Raw genomic sequence first — 18,385 nt, 5'->3', positions numbered from 1 at the left:
TTGTTCCTGGCTCCGCGCGGGAGTGAAAGCGCGGATTTGCTTTCTTGGAGGAAGTCTTGGCGCTTTTCCTAATCGGGACACAGCACTGAATCGTCGGTCTTCGTTTTTGGCGACGGTGTATTAACTAGTGATTACAACATTCAATACGTATTTGACTACACATTTATGCTATTGAAAAAAGTCTTTTAGATGAAGCTTGAGTGTTGAGAACTTGGAGTGGAGGGCATAGTTCGTATTTCATTGAGCGTGAGCAACGCCTAGCCAGTTAAGTGAGGCTTTCCAGATGATCCGGAGGTACATTCTCTCGCTCGGCGTTTGACGAAGTAGCATGTTAGGAAGTGAAGATTTGATCGAAGATATCACGGGGAGCCCTCCAGCCGGCTAGAGGTCCCCGAATGGGGACTCAAGCGGGGTGTCTATAAGAATAAGGTTGTAGCAAAATAGGAAGCAAATAGTAAAAAAGTTGAAACTTGAAGCGCCAAAGAGGAACCGACCAGGTAAGACAGCAGCCCGGCCGTAGAGGCGAAGTATGCGATGCAGAGATAAGAATAAAACAAGAAATAAGAAAAAGAAAAAGGCAAAAAAAAGAAGTTCAGAAAGCCAACATAGCCACCGATCTTTTTTTTTTTCGTTGGTCGTAGCGAGTCATCAATCGGGAGAAAAATACTTGCTCATGCATGGATTGATACATAGCAGCCGCAGTCATTCCCAAATATCGGTTGTTCACGTTGTGAAGAGGCCGTGACATACAACCCGCACAGCGTGATTGTACCGGCGGTGGCTACCTCTTCAAAGAGCTCCGGTTAAGCGCTTCGAGCAATTCAGGGCGATTGGCAAGCGCTGTGGCCGCCTGAGCATAGCCAACCCATTGCCGTTTCCTCTTGTACTTTTCTGGCCAATCGTCTTCTTCTCGATCGACCGTTACCTCGAAGAATTGATAGGAGGCCTTGGGAGCTTGCACCGTCACCAACGCAGTAGGGCGCATGTCGGGAATCAGACCCAGATCCTTGCTCACGGTACAAACGACACCGGCTTCTTCCCATGCCTCTCGGCAAGCAGCCTGTTGTGCGGTGCTTTCATCGAGTTCCCATCCACCCTTGGGAAGTACCCAACCTCCGGGTCCGGCGGATTGAATCATCAGAACTTTAGTTTTATCGGCGGAAAGGGGAACGACTCCGGCGACAAGCCGTTCGCCTTTTGAACCATAGCCTATGAGATAAGTCACTGTTAGTGATTTAAGCCCCAGACAGAAAGATGAGGTGTGGTGTAAGCGGGAAATGCAGAGTCGATCACGGATCGCCCCCCCACATGCAGCAAGAATGGCGGATGTAGAGTACTACATTTGTAGAAGTACTTACGTTGATTCTTTCGCCCAACGCGAGCCTCCATGGAACGAATTTGAGCCATTGCGATAGGAGGAGAGTGGCTACCGAAGCCGAAATCGGGAAGGGTACCGAAATACGGACCGGAAGGAAAGTGGAAAAGAGCGTGGAGGACCGGAAGGAAAAATGGGGTGGGGGACGGGTGGAAAGTCAGAAAATAAAGCGAAAGAAGAAGAGTGAGAGAATGGAAATTAAAAAAAAAAGAAGATTGAAATCTTTGAAGATTGCAAAAGGGGGTTGTAAAGTAAGAAAGGTTGTCTCAGGACAAGCTCCCGCGGAGCCTGCAAGTCTCTTCGGTTGAAGAAGAAGAAGAAGCTTCTTCTTCTTCTTCCAAGCCGAACTTCACTTTCCTTCTTCTGCCCTTTTTTCGGGGCGGGGAGGAGTTGGGAAGGCGGTCGGCAAGGGAATTTTTTTTTTTCCTTTGAGGGAAGAGGATTAAAATGAAGGGGGAAAAAAAGAAGATACGAGAGAAAGATTGGTGATTTAAGTCTTCCGATTCATTCCCGTAGTGGACGGGATCCGAAATTGAAAAGTAGTAAAAGACATGGTGAAGTAGAAGAAAAGGTAGGAAAAGAAGTCTAGAGGGAGAAAGATGGAATTGAGGATTGAAAGTGGAATGGAGGGGCATCGCAGTGACTGACTAAGGAATACAATACATTACATACATACAGCTTAGTATGAGTATGAACATGAGTATAACTAGTCTGTAGTGAAATGAAATTGTAGATTATATTCAATATGAACAATAATATGGAATGACTCTTATATGATACTATATACTACTATCTATATATTACCTGGTAGATTAAAATGATATTGAATGGTGTAGTGTGATCTACTTATTATATCCCAACCAGACAGACGCATCTGGTAATCGAGCACGGGGATAACGATGAAAGGACTATACTGGACTACGTAGATCATAGCTATGATTTTCCAAATCTTCAAGATTTTAAATCATTCTTACTTATTATAGTCATTCCCTTTCCTTCTCGTCTTTCTATCATTTCCCCCTCTATTGTTTATCTTTTATCTATGACTATCTAATACTATCCACATCGTACTCTGACTCGCATGTATTACAACCCCGCCAGAAACTCGTCCATTCGACCCGATCTTCCCCTTCTGCCCTCTGCAGCCACACATCAATCTCCCTTCGGCCCCCTTCCCCTCCCCCATTTGATCTTTGATCCTTTAATCCTTCTCTCCCCTCTTCATCGCCACAGTCAAGTGTCTCTGTCTTTGTCTCTGTCTCTTTGCTGTTTCCCGTGAATTTCTGACTCCCGCCGGGACCGCCAACCAACCCCGTCGGCTGTGAATTGATTGCCAGATGGAACCCGTTGACGCCGAACGCGCGCGACAGCTGTCGCTCTTTCGGCCACTAGGTACCGTCCCACTTCCTTGCATTGAACCACTGAAACACTCTATCACTACCCCGTGGCGTGTCCACTGGTTTTTGGTGGCTGCACCGGGGGGGGAAACAAGACCAGGTTGGTGGGGGAACTATCAACTTGCTTGTCGATCTCTAGTTCCGGCTTCAATACGCAGTACAAAAAAGACAAAAAAAAAAAAAGATACATTTCACATCCCACTGATTTTTAATTTCTTGCATGTACAGGCTACCAACGCAACTCGTGCGGGTACTGCAAATCAGACGATGGCAGTATGTCATACTCGGAACTCATTTGAGTCCTACAATTCTCCCCAGGGCAAAGATTAACTGACACGTCATGGTGTAGGCGCATCATACTACACCAGCTCTGTGGCCGTGCGCCCTGAGCATTATGGTATCCTCGTCGATCAGGGCTGGAGAAGGTATGTACCATTCGCCTTCGCGCTTTGTCTCTTGGCACGTCTTGTCCAATCACTTATACTCATCTAGATCGGGCACTCTATACTACAAACAGAATCTGCGGCGTTCTTGTTGTCCCCATTATACGCTAAGATTGGAGGCTACCGCTTACCAATCGCGACGGGATCAGCGCAAAGCCATCAATCGATGGAACAAGTTCGTCTTGGGACCTGAGTACATTCGAAAAGCTGCTCGGCTTTGTCCACGTTCAAGAGAGTGAGTATTACTTGAACGGAAAATTTAATATCAAAATTATTCCCATTTTTTTTTAACAAACGCGCTCTACAGAGAGAAAAAGTTTCGGAAATGCAACTTTGATCTTCTTTCATCGGTTCATGAGTCAGAGTACAGCCATGTCAAACGGCCCATTGACCCATCGACAAAACGGGCTCTGGAACCAGCTCATCGCTTTGAAGTAAACATTGAAGCCGACTCTCCTTCGCAGGCGAAGTATGAGTTATTCCTCAAGTATCAAACTACCATTCACAAGGAAGACCTTTCTCGCTGGAAACTCAAGGATTTCTCACGTTTCCTGTGTTCGGGTATCAAACGGTCCCCAGCTACAGTTACTAAATCTAATGAATCCGAGAAAAAATTGGGCTCGTGGCATCAATGCTATCGATTGGATGGAAAGCTGATTGCAGTGGCGGTCTTGGACTTGCTTCCGAGCGGAGTAAGCTCGGTTTATGTCTTGTGAGTAATGAAATCCTCTGGGAATGTAATTGACGGCTAGGCTGATTACCTCTAGTTACGATCCCGAATACGAAGAATGGGAATTTGGCAAATTGAGCGCTTTGCGTGAGATTGCCTTTGCGCAAGAAAATGGATATCCTTATTACTATATGGGTTTGTATCCATCTGATCCAAAAATCTTGAATTCGTGTTGACTTTTATAGGTTACTATATTCATAACTGTCAGAAGATGCGCTATAAGGGAAATTTCAAACCCCAGTACATCCTTGGTAAGCAGGTCGCCCGAGCTTGAGTTCTTTTCTTTGTCATGAAATGAACATTTACTGACCCATATAGACCCCAAATCAAACACATGGGACCCCCTTGACGGAGAACTCTCTCAAAAACTAGATACCCGACCCTACGTCTCTCTATCACGAGATCGCTCCTCGAAGGACGGAGAATCAGCACCCGAGGAACCCATCGATGGCACCAATGAAGAGGCCCTTTCTCTATTCAAAATCGACATGCCAGGTGTCCTGACCTTGGATCAAGTGAACGCATTAAACTTGGGGAACTGGAATCTTCTATACCATGGAGCATTTGTTCATTTCAATGTGAGTTCAAGCTTTGTCACTTGTATGGTAAAATTACTGACCCTGAAAGGACCTTGTCGGTTGGGAGAAAATGAAGTATGATAATCCACAATCTGTCAAAGGGATTGTTGGTGAGCTTGCCGCTGTTCTAGGTCCGGATATTGTTAAGGATAGTGCAGTCGTGTTATTTGATTAGACTTCTAGCGTGAAAAAAAAACAACATTTTGTCGATAATATAACAAGATAGATGTCATAGATGCGTGTTGATGATTTATCTCATTGTAGTCTTGAATTGAGCATCGACTTTTCCCAGTCGAATGGTCATGATTATCATCGAAAATCGAATAAGACGCTATAACAAGAACTATCTCGGTCTCATTTCGTATCTTTCAACTCCATGACAGATCATCCTTTATAAGTCCCAGGAATATCCTCAATCAAAGCTCGATGCGAATATCGGGGTAACATAACTGCTGTCTGAGCTGTACACAACTCATAAACTCGCCATCCAACCTCCTTTCAAGAAATTAGCAACTATTCATATCACTCGAATACACTGAAGCCTCGACATCGGAAGACCAGTAAAAGATATAATACGAACCAATAATTGATCGACTCTGCGGAAAAATCCCAGAATACTCTCTATCTGAACTTCATCGAAGAAACCTGAATTTTGGTACATGCCCTGACTCTCAATGGAAGGAGTGGATGAGGGTAATACAGGGTCTATCGATGGGATTTTATCGTGTGATGATATAGTAGGTAAACCAGTAGAAAGAGTGATTGTAGCCGTCGTCACTACGGCAAGTGATAAAAGAACAATTATGCCGAATACAAGGTAAAAGCGAGAAGTAGATTTTCGGGTCCGTTTACGTCGGCGGATTCGAAGGGATTTTCTTTCTTTTCGGGTTGCGGGCCATGATTTTCTTTTTTTCACTGATGGGATGGAAATGAGTATTTATTGTGCTATATTTGGACGAGTCGGCTGCTATTTTATAGTGCTTATATTGAATTTGTACACGTTTGCTTGATTGAATTTTCGTTGGTGGTGGATTGAGTCATCGTTGACTGCACTTGGAACGGGACAAGTATACCAGATTTCGAAAGGTTTCCAATGATATTGAGAACACAGATTTGCTAATTGGGAGATTCTTTTCAAATGTATGTGGGTAATACAGGAGAATGCAATGGAAAAAGTGTGTATTGCTAATTGTGTAGGGGAAGAGCTGGAGCTCTATATAGTCATGATGGGTTTATTCTAAAATCCCATGGTGAGCCGAGTCAATGAGCCGAGTCAATCTCCACGTCAGATTATATGTACTTGGAGGTATTGAGATTCTGAATCTTTTAGAAGGAAACTTGGTCTCGTCTCGTATAGTTAGGCCTCTCATCAAGAGTGGCATTTGCATTCTTACTATGACGGAACTAAAGAAATCTGGTCCTAGCGACCCTCCCGACAACGAAGACAATGCAAAATCCATCGAGGAAACTCAGGTCCGTGAAGTGGGAAATGACCAATTGAACCGGGCTTTTCCTCAAAGACACCTTGTACGTGACCACGCTATATTAACGAGAATCTGTGGGCAAACTAACATTTACCAATTGTTAGGTTATGATGGCCATGGGTGGTATCATAGGACTTGGTAATTTTATGGGAATGGGAACTGGTCTTTCAACTGCGGGCCCTGCAGGTCTTCTCATCTGATTTGCTATTGTTAGTCTTTTCAGTGGTTTGTTATCCAATCTCTCGGAGAATGGAGATCTTTCATCGCCGTCTCTGAATTTTTCACACATTATTCATTGATCCAGGCGGGACTTCGCTTTGGGATATCATTATGGCAGAGTACAGTCCGTATCATCTTATCTAATCCCTTTTATTAATTTTACAATGCTGATGAAATTGGTGATCTATTCTGATGTACACATCAAACATGAAGAAATGCTAACTAGCCACAGCACTGCTCATCAAAGGCCGGAAAGACGATCAATGCGCTAAGAGATATAACATCATCCTGAACCCCTTGACTAAAGATCGTCTCAAAGACTGGTGGCCAGAGGAAGGTAAATCCTTGACAGTCAAGGTGACCGAGCTTGTGCATAAATGGGCCACTATTGCTGCTGGCATCCAGGTCGGCCTCCCTTGACTTGTCAAGATAGGTGGAGGCTTTCTAAAGATCTATCCTAGATCAGTGGCCTTTCCTCTACCTAACTCGCCTCTTCTCCGGATGCAGTATCATCTTCTGCGCTCACTTCTACGTCAACACAATTTGCTGGTCTTTCATTACAAGCCAGGAATAATCAAACACCAATGAGCCGCATTGACTAGAGAATGTTTCTACCCAACCATCCCCCGGCCTATCAGAGAACCCTACAATACCACCATTATTCCCATCGGGGATATCAGCTCCTCTGCACTAGAAAATGCAGCAGGAGATCGACTCCCGATAAACAATGCTACGGTCAACTCCAATAACGAACATGAAAACTTTCACGACCACGGTCTCAAGGGATCAAACACCACACAACTACAAAATAACACTGGCCATAACATCTCATTCTTTGAGCAGACGCCCAGGTTTCGCGACATTACCACAACAAGGAGATTCTTGGGATTGCAATTCCCTCTGGGGGTTATTGGATCCTGCCAATAGAAATCAGCAGAATCTTACCTCCATTTGTCCAAATCAAGGTAAACAATCTGAACCGCAGATTTCCATGCCAGGGCTAGAGGAAACCCAGCGAGTATCAATTAAAGAAGCCACCATACTGCAAGTTCTTGTTATCGTCTCGAAATTTATCATCAATGCCAAATGATGCGTGATCTACCATTAATGGCTGCGGACTTATGCAACAAGTTCAACATCATCACCATTTTCACTCCATCACTATCATCATCATTATCACCATTACCCAAAGTAGGGGATTACTATCGCATGGTTCATGTACGAGTGGAAGGGAAATAGGGTATTAAGTACCGTTTTGAAGATATTGTGATGCGGATGAACGGTACACCATATCAAGACTCCGAGGCCTAGCTCCAAATTTCCAGACGATCAAGTATTTTATTTGAATTATTTTTAGATTTATAAATTGGTGCCTACCTGGTTCAAGGTAAAAATCTATGGACTGTAGATTCGCGCGTATTCGTGTTTTTCTACCAAAAAGGGAAATTTTCGGATTCATCCATGGATGATCTGCAACTACATCGACTCTTCACGATCTAGTTTAAGTGGGTCAGCGTGTTCGTATTTATTAACGGAAGTGCATTGATGGAAGATATAAAGATCAGCTAATGTCTGTAGAGTATTCCGAACCAAAATTTGCAGCCAAAATCATGCAATTCACCTTCGCAGTGGTCTCTTGGTGCCTTGCTTTTCTTGCTGCTTCTCTGGTAGAGTCGACAAAATGCAAAACATCACCTCACGATGCAAACTGGCCATCTGTACAAGAATGGGCTTCACTGAATCAATCTATCCAAGGAACTCTTCTTAAAACTATTCCAGTGTCTTCCTCTTGCTACCCCGGAAACCCTTTCGGATCATCTCATGAATGCAGTGACGTGAAAGATCACTGGGGATATGCGGCTTACCACAGCCGTTGGGTCGAGAGCAATGACTATTCCATTTGGAACAACAATTCTTGTTTGCCTCCGGGTGTATCTGGATACAGTAAGGAGAAGGGATGCAGCATTGGGGGGTTGCCTCAATACATTGTCAATGCTACTACCGAGAAACAAGTCGCCACTGCTATGAAATGGGCATCCGACAACAACATCCGCGTTGTAATTAAGTCTACGGGACACGACTTGAATGGTCGGTACGTGTGCTCTTGTCATTTGATTGCTTTTCCCGAGGCATTCTAACACTCTTCTAGATCAACGGGAGCGTACTCACTTTCTATCTTGACTCACAACTTCAATCATATACGACATCAACCTGCATGGGAAATACCTGGAAAGAACGAAACTGCCGATGTGGTCATTTGTGGTGGCGGAAATAGCTGGGGTAATGTCTACACGGCCGTACATCAAATCGGTAGAACCGTGGTGGGAGGTGAAGACGCAACCGTCGGTCTAGGTGGACTAATCCAGAATGGCGGCCATGGTCTCCTTTCAAGTACATATGGCCTAGCATCGGATCAGGTATACCAAGTGACTGTTGTGACTAGCGATGGCCGTCGTCTTATAGCCAATGACCAGCAGAACCGAGATCTTTTCTGGGCCGTTCGTGGTGCCGGAGGAGGTCAATTTGGCGTTATAACCGAGTTCATTCTTAAAACCCATCCTGTCCCAGCAAACGTCGTGACTGGAGGTCTGACCTTTTACCCGCGAGACAATTTTCATGCTTCTGGCAATGCATCATGGGCCGCTCTAGCCGAAACAGCTTCGAATATCCCTGACCTTATGGATGCGGGAATTACTGGAACTGTCATGTCAATGACTGGGGACCAGGCCGTTAGTTATGCGGGAATGAGTGAATCAGTCTCCGGTCCCGCTGTGATCGTTAGTTTGGCGAGTTTCAATTCCAGCACGAAAAATATGAACGAAACTATTCACCGACTGGTAGCTCAAGCCGCAAGCGTTGGACAGGGAAACCTCAACGTCTCTATCACTGGTCCGACTTCCCAGTCTTATTGGTCTTACACAAAGCCAAACTTCATGTCCAGCCAGTCAGCGGGAGCTACTAGTTTGTTCACAAGCAGACTTTTGGGAAGGCCTGAACTATCCGATATTCCACGGGAAAGATTGATCCGTTATCTCAAGAGAATATCCGTCTCGCAGGATCCTAAGCAGGGAGCTATGCTTCTTTTTGGTTTACAGGGAGGACCTGGTCCCTCAAGTATCCCTGAAGAAAGACGTGGAAGCGTACTTCCTGCTTGGCGCTCGGCATATGCTCACGTCATGGCTTACGGTTCTTCCTTTGATGATTCTGGTGACCCAAAGACTGGTCTCGAGATTGGTGCCAAATTCTATGAGAATGCTAAAGAGGCTGTTTGGAGGGACTGGGCGCCCAATACCGGGTCTTATATGAATGAAGGCAATCCCTTCACCACTACTTGGAAGCATGATTTCTATGGTATAAACTATGATCGACTATTGGACCTTAAATTGAGGTACGACCCAAGTGAAAGCATATACGTGATAAGCGGGATTGTAAGTGACAGATGGTACTCTGATCTTCACAGTGGTCTTCTTTGTCGAGTGGGAAGTGAATGATGGCATTTCACATCACAATGCTGCACAATATGTACAACATCACCTTTTGAGACTAAACGCTTCCTCTCCTGTGCATTTCAGGTCGTGCCCGTTCTTTCTATTGTACTCGTATTTGATATTTTTTATCTATTCGAAAATTTCCAATAAAGTTAGTGAATAGCCAATGCAGTCCTTCGCTTCCTTCATCTCGCTGTATACTACCAGTGGTACAGCATTCACGCATAAATATAACAGTATGGACCCGCAGTGGTACTCATGATTTCCTTCATGGCAATAGGTTCCCCACTCGCAAAACCCAGATCAATCAAAGTATCGAGTGTAGTATTTGGCGTCGGAGGCTTATTCAAGAATGTCCCGGTACCCGAGATATCATCCCGACGAGTCTCCCAATCCAGATTTTGCCAAATCCACCAAACTCGATCAACCATACTATGATGATGCCAAAAGGCTGGATCCCCAGGACTCACAAAAACATCACGACCTGGATCGCCACCCATCGAAAAGTGTCCGCCACCGTGTACACCAATAAGTCCTGTTTCAGGAAACCCTTGCATAGTCATTTCAAAGCTCCAAACATCGTGGTTTTGAACGATTAGGTTCACGATATCGGAGAATTTATTGAATTTCTTCAATACTGCGCTTGTCAGGTCCCGTCTCAAGCAGCGAGGATTGTATTCTAAAGGGTTTTCACTCGTGCCCACGTCTGCGCCGGGTATCACTAAATCTGCCGGTCCAAGGTTGATTTTCCAGTCCTTAAATGGACCGCTGGTCACGCACCCTCCGCCACTTCCAGCGGGAAGACAAACATCAGGATAACCCGGAAGAGTCAATATGACTTCAGGTTGGTTCGCTATATAAGCGCCATTGCCTGACATGGAGGTATCACTGCCGTCGAACACCTCAGATTTCTCTAAGGCGTCAACGTCAGCTCCCCAATTCCAATATCTGACTCGGAGGAAATAATTTAATATGGCTTTGACGGATAGAATAGATTCATGAAAGACATTAACTCACGGAAAATCACCAGAATAACCACATTCGTCTCGTAAAGTCTGTTCAAAAGACCATGTAAAATGCCGGTGCCACGCCAAAAATGTTCCCTTTATTCAAGTTCATATTAGCAAATTCTACTACTCTAACCAATCATAGTCCATCTAGATTCAGAACCTGTAGCAAATTTTGCAGCTTAAACATACCGTGTAGTGAATTATTTGTGTTTGATTGATATGGGTAACCACAAAGTCATCATATCGTGACTTGGCCCCTGGCGCCAAATCGGGGGGAGTGATAGACGGTAACTCTCGCAAACATAATACGGAGTTGATATAAGCCTTTTTCTCCTTGCGAGTGAAAGCTCTCCAATCACGACGAACTCTGATGGTTTGCTGGGTACATTTCTCGTGTTGCCCTGAAGCGTGTGTGACACGAGAAAGGGCAATTCCACGCGCAATCTCAGCTAGCCGCTGAAGCTGAACTTCTGCAATTATCGACGAGTTAGATGCTACCGTGGGCACCTCAAGAGATAAAGATGAGCTGCTTTCAATGCTGTGCTTGGAAACAGGAACGGCATATGCTTGTAGGGTAAGAATCCCTACTATCGCAAGTATTCTGGCGGTAACTTGAACCATGGCGATAGATGTCTCTATGTACTGCCAAGTTACGGGTTGCTATGTGATGTAGGTTCTGTATAGATTATCCTCCAGGTAGAAAGAAAACTCGCACAATCGCCACGAGGGTGCCCAGCTAGATAAGCAATTCGATCGCACCTGCATCGGACCATGATCACCGATTAATTTCGGACTAGTGGGGAACCTTACACGCTGATGCTGAAGCAAATTCTTCGTGATTAAACCGTACTGGTGCCGGGGGTTGCTTGCCAACTTAACCCTCCCCCATGCCGCCCCCGGGGGCCCTGCCGCGGTGACTGGGTCCTTCCCGCAGGGGGCCCCACCAGGCTGATCTTGGGCCCCCAAGTGCCTGAAAGACTCCGGTAAGCCCCTAATACTACCTTGTGCAGGGAAACTATCAGAACAAGGATAAGTCATATTCTTACAAGTTCAATGATACCGATGAGGGAATTCTGAGCTGGTTATGCTATCGTGAAAATAGGAATTGAGTCGTATTCAACTTGTAGTTCCCCACTTAGTTGCAGCTCTTTTGCAGGATCTAGGTCTCGGAACACAGTAGACCAGGCTGGACTCGCGGTGCCAACTCATGGGAGTGCATTAGTTCAGTGACAGGTAAATTTGTTGTCAAAGGAGTAGGTCTTACCGATCATCATGTTAGCTTTTGAAGATGAAAAGAGTCACACCAAGCAGTACGCCAGTGGCAGAGTCGTAGTGGCTCGGGGTTTTTGTGTAAAAAGATGATCTTCCTACGGATCGTGAAAGATTTTGAACTACAGTAGTTTGAAATTCATCATACTAATACATTATTGTCTAAAAGGTTCGTGTGTCTCTTGTGCGTAATCCGGTGTTGTCTATCTCTAATTTGCAGTATTAAGCTACCATCTGCACTGGAAGCATAGCGACGAAGTAAAGACAAAATATCTATGCAACAGCGGCAAGAATCTGTGCAAAGAGTTGATCTGAGTCAGGACCAATTGGATTGGCCATTGTGATTGCTTCCTCAGCATTTTCCGGTGGGTAAATTAGCTTCTGGTTGATAAAGCATTTGACCTTTTTCGCCAGATCACCTGTCATCTTGACCTCTCTATTCCATCCCTCGGAGATAACAGTGCCCCATGCACCAAGATCCAAACAGCAATTATAGGAAGGCTGCTCATATTGGATCAATGGCTCGCCAAGAAGTGTCGCCGCGGCATTATGGCCTGATACACGCCCCATGGGAAGAGCATGCTGACAAGACATCAAAGCGAAATGACCCTTGTCATCAGTTGCAACATGGGCAGCATCACCTGTGGCAAAAATCTTACTGAATGATGGAACTCGAAGGTTTCGATCAACCGAGAGACGTGACAGGCTATCCGTGGGGGCGGGAATCTTTGCCGTCAAAGGCGTTGCTCTGACTCCAGCAGTCCAGATTGCCGTCTTAGTCTCAATCTTCTCCCCAGACGCAAGAGTCACACTGTCAGCGCCAATAGCTGAGACTAGAGACCCGAGTTTAACCTCGATACCGAGTTCTTTCAAAGCTTGACTGATGATAGGACGTGGACCCGGTCCAAGCTCAGGGCCCAGCTCCTTTGCGCCCTCGACAACCACGATCCTAGTATTTGAATTCATCAAACGCTTAGGAAGCTCAGTTGCTAACTCAATTCCCGTAAATCCGGCACCACAAACGACGATTGTGTCACGCGAAGGGCTTTCCGGGAGCGAAGCAAGGTTGTGAAGATGCGACTCAAGCTTTTTGGATGACTCCAGGGAATCGATATCGAACGCATGCTCGTGTATGCCGGGTATAGCCTTTGGTCGTACGACTGAGCTCCCGGCTGCTATGACTAGACTGTCATAACTGACGGTTTTCACAGTCTCAGGCGCACGAACGAGGACAGTGTTGTTTTCAACGTTGATGTCTTTCACGAAACCTTGGACGAACTGGATACCAGTCTCTATGAAGAGAGATTCGACGGAGTGGGTCATGCTGGATGCATTGGCTTCATAAAGGCGTGGGCGAACGACGAGAGATGGCTTTGGCGCAATAACCACGATCTCGAGTTCATCCTCTTTCTTGGTGAGTTTTGCGAGGCGTTTGGCGGCTAGAGCACTCCAGATACCGGCAAAGCCTGTGCCGATAATGACAAGTTGCTTCGACATTTCTGCAAATTTGGATTTACAGCTCTAAAGTTGGAGCTGGAGGGATCTGTTGAAAATATTCAAAGCCTATGCAGGATAATTGAGTGGCTGGTGTACTACTCTTTTGCTGAGAATAGCTTTAATCAAGTTCAAGTGGCTGTTATACTGTGTATATATGCTGTATCAGAATAGTAACTGATCGAAACTTCCTACCCAATTTATATAAATCGCTTTTCAATGATATTCGGGCACAACGTGAATCATTCCACTCGGCTATCCAAATTCCTTCTCATTTAAAAAATTGACATTATTTCACGAAATGTAGACGGCATGAGATAGCCCTAACTCGGGTATCCGCCTGGGCCGTGAGGAAAGTGGATACCCGACGAGTTCCCGAGTATCCGCATTTCTTCTACCCCGACGATCTATCTGCCTTAGCCTCATCTTCCCATGACATGACATCTCCCGTGCAAAATACTAGAGCTACGCGCTCATCACTAGCATGTCTACCATGTCGGTCGCGGCATCTCAAGTGCGACGGAAAGCGACCATGTTGCGCTCGTTGCGCTGAATCCGCGCAAGAATGTAACTATGCGCGATCGCGCCGCGGAGGCTTAGATCGAGCAGCGCTGGCAGAGCGTCGCAAACGACTTGCCGGGGTAGAAGATACTTCGTCTGTCACAATTATGCATAGTAACTCTAGCCCCCAAGGACAGGGAAACATTAGGACTCAAGGCGAGCTGGATCTCACGTCACAATTTATGGGGGCGAATTTCGCCAATGACGGTGGTTTACTTGATGGTTTCGCTCTTGGCAATTCAACATCCAATACCAACTCGCCGGGATCTACAACACCTTGTCAAGTACAGATGAGCAATATTGAAAATGACTCCTTGGTTGATTCTTATTACAAGGATTTTCATCGTTTTCACCCTTTGCTTCTACCAAGGCGCCACATGATCAGACATTATCAAGATCCGAACCGACAACTAAGCCTGAGACCGCTCATTGCGGCCATGCGCTTGATTGGATATATATACAATTTCCGTGAATGGTCAGTTCCATTGAAAGACCACGTGGAAAACTGCTTGGTTCAGGCGCTACCGTCAGATCCAGTCATAGTCCAGGCTCGGCTGTTATACTCCATTGCCCTGTTCTGGTACGACCATAAGAAGCAGTCTAAAGCGGAAATTGATAACGCAATCAGGCTCGCCCTAGACCTTCAAGTTCACCACGAGGAATTCGCTCTGGAACAAGGGGCCGATGACCCCGTAGTCAGGGAAAGCTGGCGCCGAACCTGGTGGATGTTGTACATAATCGACGCATATTACGCCGGGACCTTGGGAACAATGGAATTTCAAGTCCTGGATGTCGATTCAACAGTGGGGCTTCCTTGCGAAGAACAAGAATACGAGTCAGGAGTACGTTGTCATACCCCCTCCTCCGCTTAGTCGAATACAGCCTACCCTTTGAAATGGCCACAATCACAATTACCATGACCAAATGTGCTGACTTGATAATAGGTGATACCCGAGCCTAAGACAATACAAGATTTTGAATGTCGAGAATTTTCCTCTGACGATACAGTGTTCTCGTCGTTTGCATACCTTATTGGCGCCGTCAACTGTGCAGGACTTGCGATCTCAACGGTCCCGAAACACGCCGTCAAGGAGGATTCTATCCATGTAATTCAGGCCGCCGACTCTGCCATTGATGGTTGGCTACTCCTTTTGCCAAAGGATCGTAAACAGGTCATGAATAAGGCTGGTGAAATTGATGAACTCATGTTTCAAGCACATCTACTTATACATGTGTAAGTGATAATCCCTACCATCGGATTTTCAGGGAAAACTGTTCCGGCTAACATGAAGACGACACAGAGCGACAATCGGTATTCATCGACCACTTTCAGATCTCAAGTTCAACCCTATTGAAGATATTTCAAGTTGTGCTCGAGAGCCACCTCCAGACACCCCTACTCCAGAGCTTATCAATGTCCATACTGTCCGAGTAATGCGATCAGTTGAAGCACAAATTCGCCTCTTAGCCTTACCCGTCCGCCCATTTCGCCACACGCCCTTCACCACTTGTATGGTTAGCGAGGGAACGTTGGCGCTTCTCTCTGCCTGCAATTTTCTGCTGAAAGGATCCAAGCTAGCTACCGCTAGGGACCAAATTCGAATGACTATTGGTTGTCTCAAAGCCCTAGGCGAGCTGTGGCCAAGGACTGCGAGAAATGTGCGAGAGATTCAAAAGATTGCACACCATGTATTAGGAATTGGTTCAAGAAGTATGGCGAATGGAAGTACTCCAAGATCTGGTGACTTACCACCACTCGTCGGTGGCAACGGACAAGGAAGTCTGGGCTCAGAAGGTGAGGCCTCAAGCAGCAACACTGATATTCTTCCGCTCTTGGGATCTATTGACGATCTTTGTGGATGGTATAACATCGGTGATGTGGGGACTGATTTCTCATGGGACATGCATAATACATTATGATTTGTTGTTTGCTGGCAAATGGCTTATTCAAAAATTAATATAACCTTGAACTACGCTGAGATAGTGTTCAGCTGGCTGTTGTTAAGTTTTAGTGGAAAAAAAAAACCTTTCTCTTCTCTTTCAGGATTTTCGATTTGTACTTTAAGTTCACCTCTTTCGTGGCCAATCCTCGGTTCCCACTTTTACTGCTGTTCTTGATCTAGCATTACGACTAAACCCCTAGAGGCTTTAGGTGTCGATAGAAGCGTTTCCATTCATTGCTATATCGAAGATACTAATACTGCCCCTTGGGTAAGATCATGCCTCGGCTACGCACCAGCAAAATCTATCACAACTTTGTGTCCTCGGCCTCGCTGTCGAGCAGAAGCCCATGCCTTTGCCGATTCCGCAAAGGGATACGCCTTGACCATCAATGGCTTAACCGATCCAGCATCAATCAATTTACCACATTCCTCTAGCCGTTCAGCATTGGAAGAAACGATAAAATGCTTATATCGAACACCCGGGTGACCCGCAGATTCAACAGCCTTACCACGTCCAAAGGCCCATTTCGGTGCAGGATCACCAACAGTAACAATGACCCCAGTATCATCAACAACCTCCCAGCACTTTTCCAATACCTCACCTCCAACAGTATCAAAAACCAAATCAATACCCTTGATCTGACTCTCCCATCCCGCAGCTCTGTAATCCAAAACTTCATCAGCCCCCATATTACGAAGAGACTCATGAGTTTGAGACGAGGCTAAGGCAACCACATGGGCGTGAAACCAATGCTTAGCAATCTGCACAGCCAAAATTCCCACAGCCCCAGAAGCCCCCGTAATAAAGACTTTCATGTTAGACCTAATCGCACCATGGTCCGATAGTGCCTCCCACGCAGTCAAAAGTGGAATCGGTAGCGCAGCCGCCTCTTGGTGTGATATCGATTTTGGCTTCATGGCTACCTCATTTGCTTGACATATAGCATAATCAGCCTGGCCTTCGCCACGGTCTGCTGCGATCAAAGCAAAAATTTCGTGGCCGACCTCGAGAGGCCCGTTATAGTCTGGACCGATTTCAGAGACAACTCCTGAAATGTCGTGACCTGGGATCCTGGTCGCCCGGGAATATGGCTCGGGCCAAATAATCTCGTCTCCAGTGATACCGGCAGCATGGACTCGGATAAGGAGTTCTGCGTTTTTGGGAGTGGGTTTGTTCATTTCATAGTTCGTGGCGATAGTTGGGGAGGAAACATCCCCTAGGATCTGAACGGCTTTCATTGTGGAGTTGATGATTTCTTTGATGGTTGATGGATTAACGTATCTTAGCTACTTGGATGTAATCTTTAAATAATTAATGAGGATTCCGTGGTAAGCTGGCTTCCCTAGTTAATAAGTAGAGTTGATGGTTAATGGATAGTCGGGTTTCTTGGTGGCGGGAACCAATTACGAGTACCCGCGGATACCCGGGGGATATTCAATAGCCTACTAAGTAGAAGTGACAGTATACATTATGGTCTGAGATCAATTTATCCTAATTTACTGTTACATTTATCTGGTCTGATGAACTACAAGAATCCCCTGTGTGGGATTTACCCTTCTCGAGTTGCCTTGAATAGTATAAAGCAGGATATTGGGTAGATATCACACTATCGTTTTCGTCGACAATGAGCACCCCTCCATCACAGCCGTACACTATGTTGAAACTCAAACCATACTGCTGGACTATATTAAAAGGAATTTCGCTGCTTAGACGAGGTTAGCGCAATCTTATGGCGCCCTCCAGATTCATCCTAGTCAGTTTGAATTGTGCTATGAAACTGTATAAGGAAATGGTAGCGACACTCGTGGAAAGCTTATGAAAGTCAAAAATTGCAGAGAATCCTTCCACGGCAAGTCCGAAAAAAATTTTGTTCATATCATAGGTTTGAACACTTTCAGCGCGCGAGCATCAACTATGAATTCTGAATGGTATTTCGGGGATAGTTACACTGCGGATCGAATGGAGTAACACTTCTATCTACCGATCTTTCACTTATTCATCAAATATGAAAGCATAGTTACTCCAGAGTCAATTCCAAATTTGTCAATTCTGTCTGCATAGAATATAGTCGCTGTCTTAGGTCTTCTATGATTGATATAGAAACATGACAGAGACAACCAGCCATGTTGAAGCGGATAGAATAATGGAATTGACTAATTTAGAGCCAGCGCTAGATCTTTATATTAATATATTTGCCCTCTGGCTCGCTCATATACATCTTAATTTATTTGCTGACCAAACTGGTGCATTAGTGATATTTTACATGGTGTATACCGGTAACTCAACCCGGCAGTCAACAAACAAACAGAGAAAGATGCCTCGGAACATGACCTCAACCAATGCCAAGATTCACACTAATTTCAAGCTTACTCGATCTACTTATACCATCTCTC

General features: G+C 45.4%; 9 protein-coding genes across 9 annotated transcripts; 5 read left to right on the top strand and 4 right to left on the bottom strand.

Moving 5' to 3' along the window:
- Positions 1 to 781: 781 nt before the first annotated feature.
- Positions 782 to 1,407, bottom strand: N7469_009862 (NUDIX hydrolase; the record flags this gene model as incomplete). The annotated part of the gene is made up of 2 exons (XM_056648767.1): positions 782 to 1,209; positions 1,359 to 1,407. 2 exons carry the CDS (start codon positions 1,405 to 1,407, stop codon positions 782 to 784), a joined length of 477 nt encoding a protein of 158 aa, XP_056495898.1.
- A 1,305-nt stretch (positions 1,408 to 2,712) lies between these two features.
- N7469_009861 (arginyltransferase) lies at positions 2,713 to 4,698 on the top strand (the record flags this gene model as incomplete). Its single annotated transcript, XM_056648766.1, has 9 exons — positions 2,713 to 2,767; positions 3,001 to 3,045; positions 3,122 to 3,197; positions 3,265 to 3,450; positions 3,523 to 3,927; positions 3,983 to 4,080; positions 4,131 to 4,196; positions 4,264 to 4,523; positions 4,573 to 4,698. The coding sequence occupies 9 exons, from the start codon at positions 2,713 to 2,715 to the stop codon at positions 4,696 to 4,698; spliced, it is 1,317 nt and encodes a 438-aa protein (XP_056495897.1).
- A 1,220-nt stretch (positions 4,699 to 5,918) lies between these two features.
- N7469_009860 (uncharacterized protein) lies at positions 5,919 to 6,207 on the top strand (the record flags this gene model as incomplete). The annotated part of the gene is made up of 2 exons (XM_056648765.1): positions 5,919 to 6,050; positions 6,112 to 6,207. The coding sequence occupies 2 exons, from the start codon at positions 5,919 to 5,921 to the stop codon at positions 6,205 to 6,207; spliced, it is 228 nt and encodes a 75-aa protein (XP_056495896.1).
- Positions 6,208 to 6,337: 130 nt separating this feature from the next.
- On the top strand, positions 6,338 to 6,646 carry N7469_009859 (uncharacterized protein; the record flags this gene model as incomplete). The annotated part of the gene is made up of 2 exons (XM_056648764.1): positions 6,338 to 6,350; positions 6,453 to 6,646. 2 exons carry the CDS (start codon positions 6,338 to 6,340, stop codon positions 6,644 to 6,646), a joined length of 207 nt encoding a protein of 68 aa, XP_056495895.1.
- Positions 6,647 to 7,836: 1,190 nt separating this feature from the next.
- On the top strand, positions 7,837 to 9,717 carry N7469_009858 (putative isoamyl alcohol oxidase; the record flags this gene model as incomplete). Its single annotated transcript, XM_056648763.1, has 2 exons — positions 7,837 to 8,318; positions 8,376 to 9,717. The coding sequence occupies 2 exons, from the start codon at positions 7,837 to 7,839 to the stop codon at positions 9,715 to 9,717; spliced, it is 1,824 nt and encodes a 607-aa protein (XP_056495894.1).
- Positions 9,718 to 9,932: 215 nt separating this feature from the next.
- On the bottom strand, positions 9,933 to 11,345 carry N7469_009857 (tyrosinase family protein; the record flags this gene model as incomplete). Its single annotated transcript, XM_056648762.1, has 3 exons — positions 9,933 to 10,627; positions 10,742 to 10,817; positions 10,914 to 11,345. 3 exons carry the CDS (start codon positions 11,343 to 11,345, stop codon positions 9,933 to 9,935), a joined length of 1,203 nt encoding a protein of 400 aa, XP_056495893.1.
- Positions 11,346 to 12,266: 921 nt separating this feature from the next.
- N7469_009856 (NAD(P)/FAD-dependent oxidoreductase) lies at positions 12,267 to 13,490 on the bottom strand (the record flags this gene model as incomplete). The annotated part of the gene is made up of 1 exon (XM_056648761.1): positions 12,267 to 13,490. One exon carries the CDS (start codon positions 13,488 to 13,490, stop codon positions 12,267 to 12,269), a length of 1,224 nt encoding a protein of 407 aa, XP_056495892.1.
- Positions 13,491 to 13,924: 434 nt separating this feature from the next.
- On the top strand, positions 13,925 to 15,968 carry N7469_009855 (uncharacterized protein; the record flags this gene model as incomplete). Its single annotated transcript, XM_056648760.1, has 3 exons — positions 13,925 to 14,890; positions 14,993 to 15,282; positions 15,350 to 15,968. 3 exons carry the CDS (start codon positions 13,925 to 13,927, stop codon positions 15,966 to 15,968), a joined length of 1,875 nt encoding a protein of 624 aa, XP_056495891.1.
- Positions 15,969 to 16,276: 308 nt separating this feature from the next.
- N7469_009854 (NADP-dependent oxidoreductase) lies at positions 16,277 to 17,230 on the bottom strand (the record flags this gene model as incomplete). The annotated part of the gene is made up of 1 exon (XM_056648759.1): positions 16,277 to 17,230. The coding sequence occupies one exon, from the start codon at positions 17,228 to 17,230 to the stop codon at positions 16,277 to 16,279; it is 954 nt and encodes a 317-aa protein (XP_056495890.1).
- Between the last annotated feature and the right edge of the window lie 1,155 nt (positions 17,231 to 18,385).

Source organism: Penicillium citrinum (genome assembly GCF_028827155.1).
Source record: "Penicillium citrinum strain IBT 23319 chromosome Unknown utg000009l:1.0-4274883.0:1.0-4276374.0, whole genome shotgun sequence".
Lineage (NCBI taxonomy): Eukaryota > Fungi > Ascomycota > Eurotiomycetes > Eurotiales > Aspergillaceae > Penicillium > Penicillium citrinum.
The sequence above is the reverse complement of the archived record's forward strand: the minus strand, read 5'-3'. Positions and strand labels throughout refer to the sequence as shown.